Source organism: Chaetura pelagica, unplaced genomic scaffold, assembly GCF_000747805.2.
Source record: "Chaetura pelagica isolate M959 unplaced genomic scaffold, ChaPel_1.0 scaffold864, whole genome shotgun sequence".
NCBI lineage: Eukaryota > Metazoa > Chordata > Aves > Apodiformes > Apodidae > Chaetura > Chaetura pelagica.
This window is the reverse complement of record NW_009952997.1, coordinates 37271-38153: the sequence shown is the minus strand read 5'-3', so window position 1 is coordinate 38153 and position 883 is coordinate 37271. Positions and strand designations below refer to the sequence as shown.

The 883-nt window shown below is 63.5% G+C and overlaps 1 protein-coding gene across 1 annotated transcript in view; it reads right to left on the bottom strand.

The window, feature by feature from the left end:
• MVP (major vault protein) overlaps positions 1-883 on the bottom strand; it is a 46082-nt gene that overhangs the window by 32207 nt on the left and 12992 nt on the right. Inside the window, exons 11-12 of the mRNA XM_009996572.1 lie at positions 713-878; positions 155-443 (exon numbers count right to left, since the gene is read on the bottom strand). Of these exons, the coding sequence (XP_009994874.1) occupies positions 155-443; positions 713-878 (455 nt within the window). The remainder of the gene's footprint in view (positions 1-154; positions 444-712; positions 879-883) is intronic.

Sequence of the window (883 nt, the reverse complement as noted above, 5' to 3'; positions counted from 1 at the left end):
GGGGGACGCGGTGGGGGGGAGTAGGTAGGACGCAGGGGACGCGGAGGGACGTGGGGTGTGGCAGCAGGGGGCTTTGGGGAGACGTAAGGAAACATTGGGGGGCATGGGGGACACAGATCCAGAGGGGCCTCCTGGGTGTTAGTGCTGATCTCACCCTCTAGCTGCAAGGGACATAGGGGACACAGGATGAAGCTGCTGGCATGTGAAGTGACACGGGGGGACAGGGAAGACCTGGCAGCAGCTTCCTGGGAGTTGGTGGCGATCTCAATGGCCAGCTGGACGCTGCGCTCCAGCGCGTCGCGGGTGCGCTGGTCCACGGGCTCCACGCTCTGGATGTCGACACTGGTGACCACCAGCCCGTTGGGGGCGAAGCGGAGCTGCTCCCGCAGCCGCCCGCCCTCATCGAAGCCAAAGACAGCCGAGCAGATGAGACGGTTGGAGTTCTGGGAACAGCAGGGACACATGAGACACTCGGGGATAACGGGGTCACCTGGAGACACCAGGAGTGGTGCTGGGGACACCAGAGAAGAGGGATCTCAGGGAACACATGGGTTAAAGGCCAGCATGGATAAGCTGACAAAGTTCTTGGGACATCAGGGACCCAAGGCAACATGGAGAGAGACCCAAAGTGACCCAGGGCACCAGTGAGGGATGTGGGGGCAGCGGTGGCTGGACAGAGGGGATGCAGTGGGTGGAGGGACACCCAGGAGACCTTGTGGAAGTCATCAAAGGTGACAGCGGCCACAGCACCACGCACGCGGGAAGCCAGGGCCTTGCAGGCGTCGCCCACGAAGTCCGGGACGCTGAAGAGACGCCCCAGGGCCTGGGGGTCCTCAGGGACCTCGAAATGCCTGGAGAAGGGGTAAGGGGGGGCTGCCCTCAT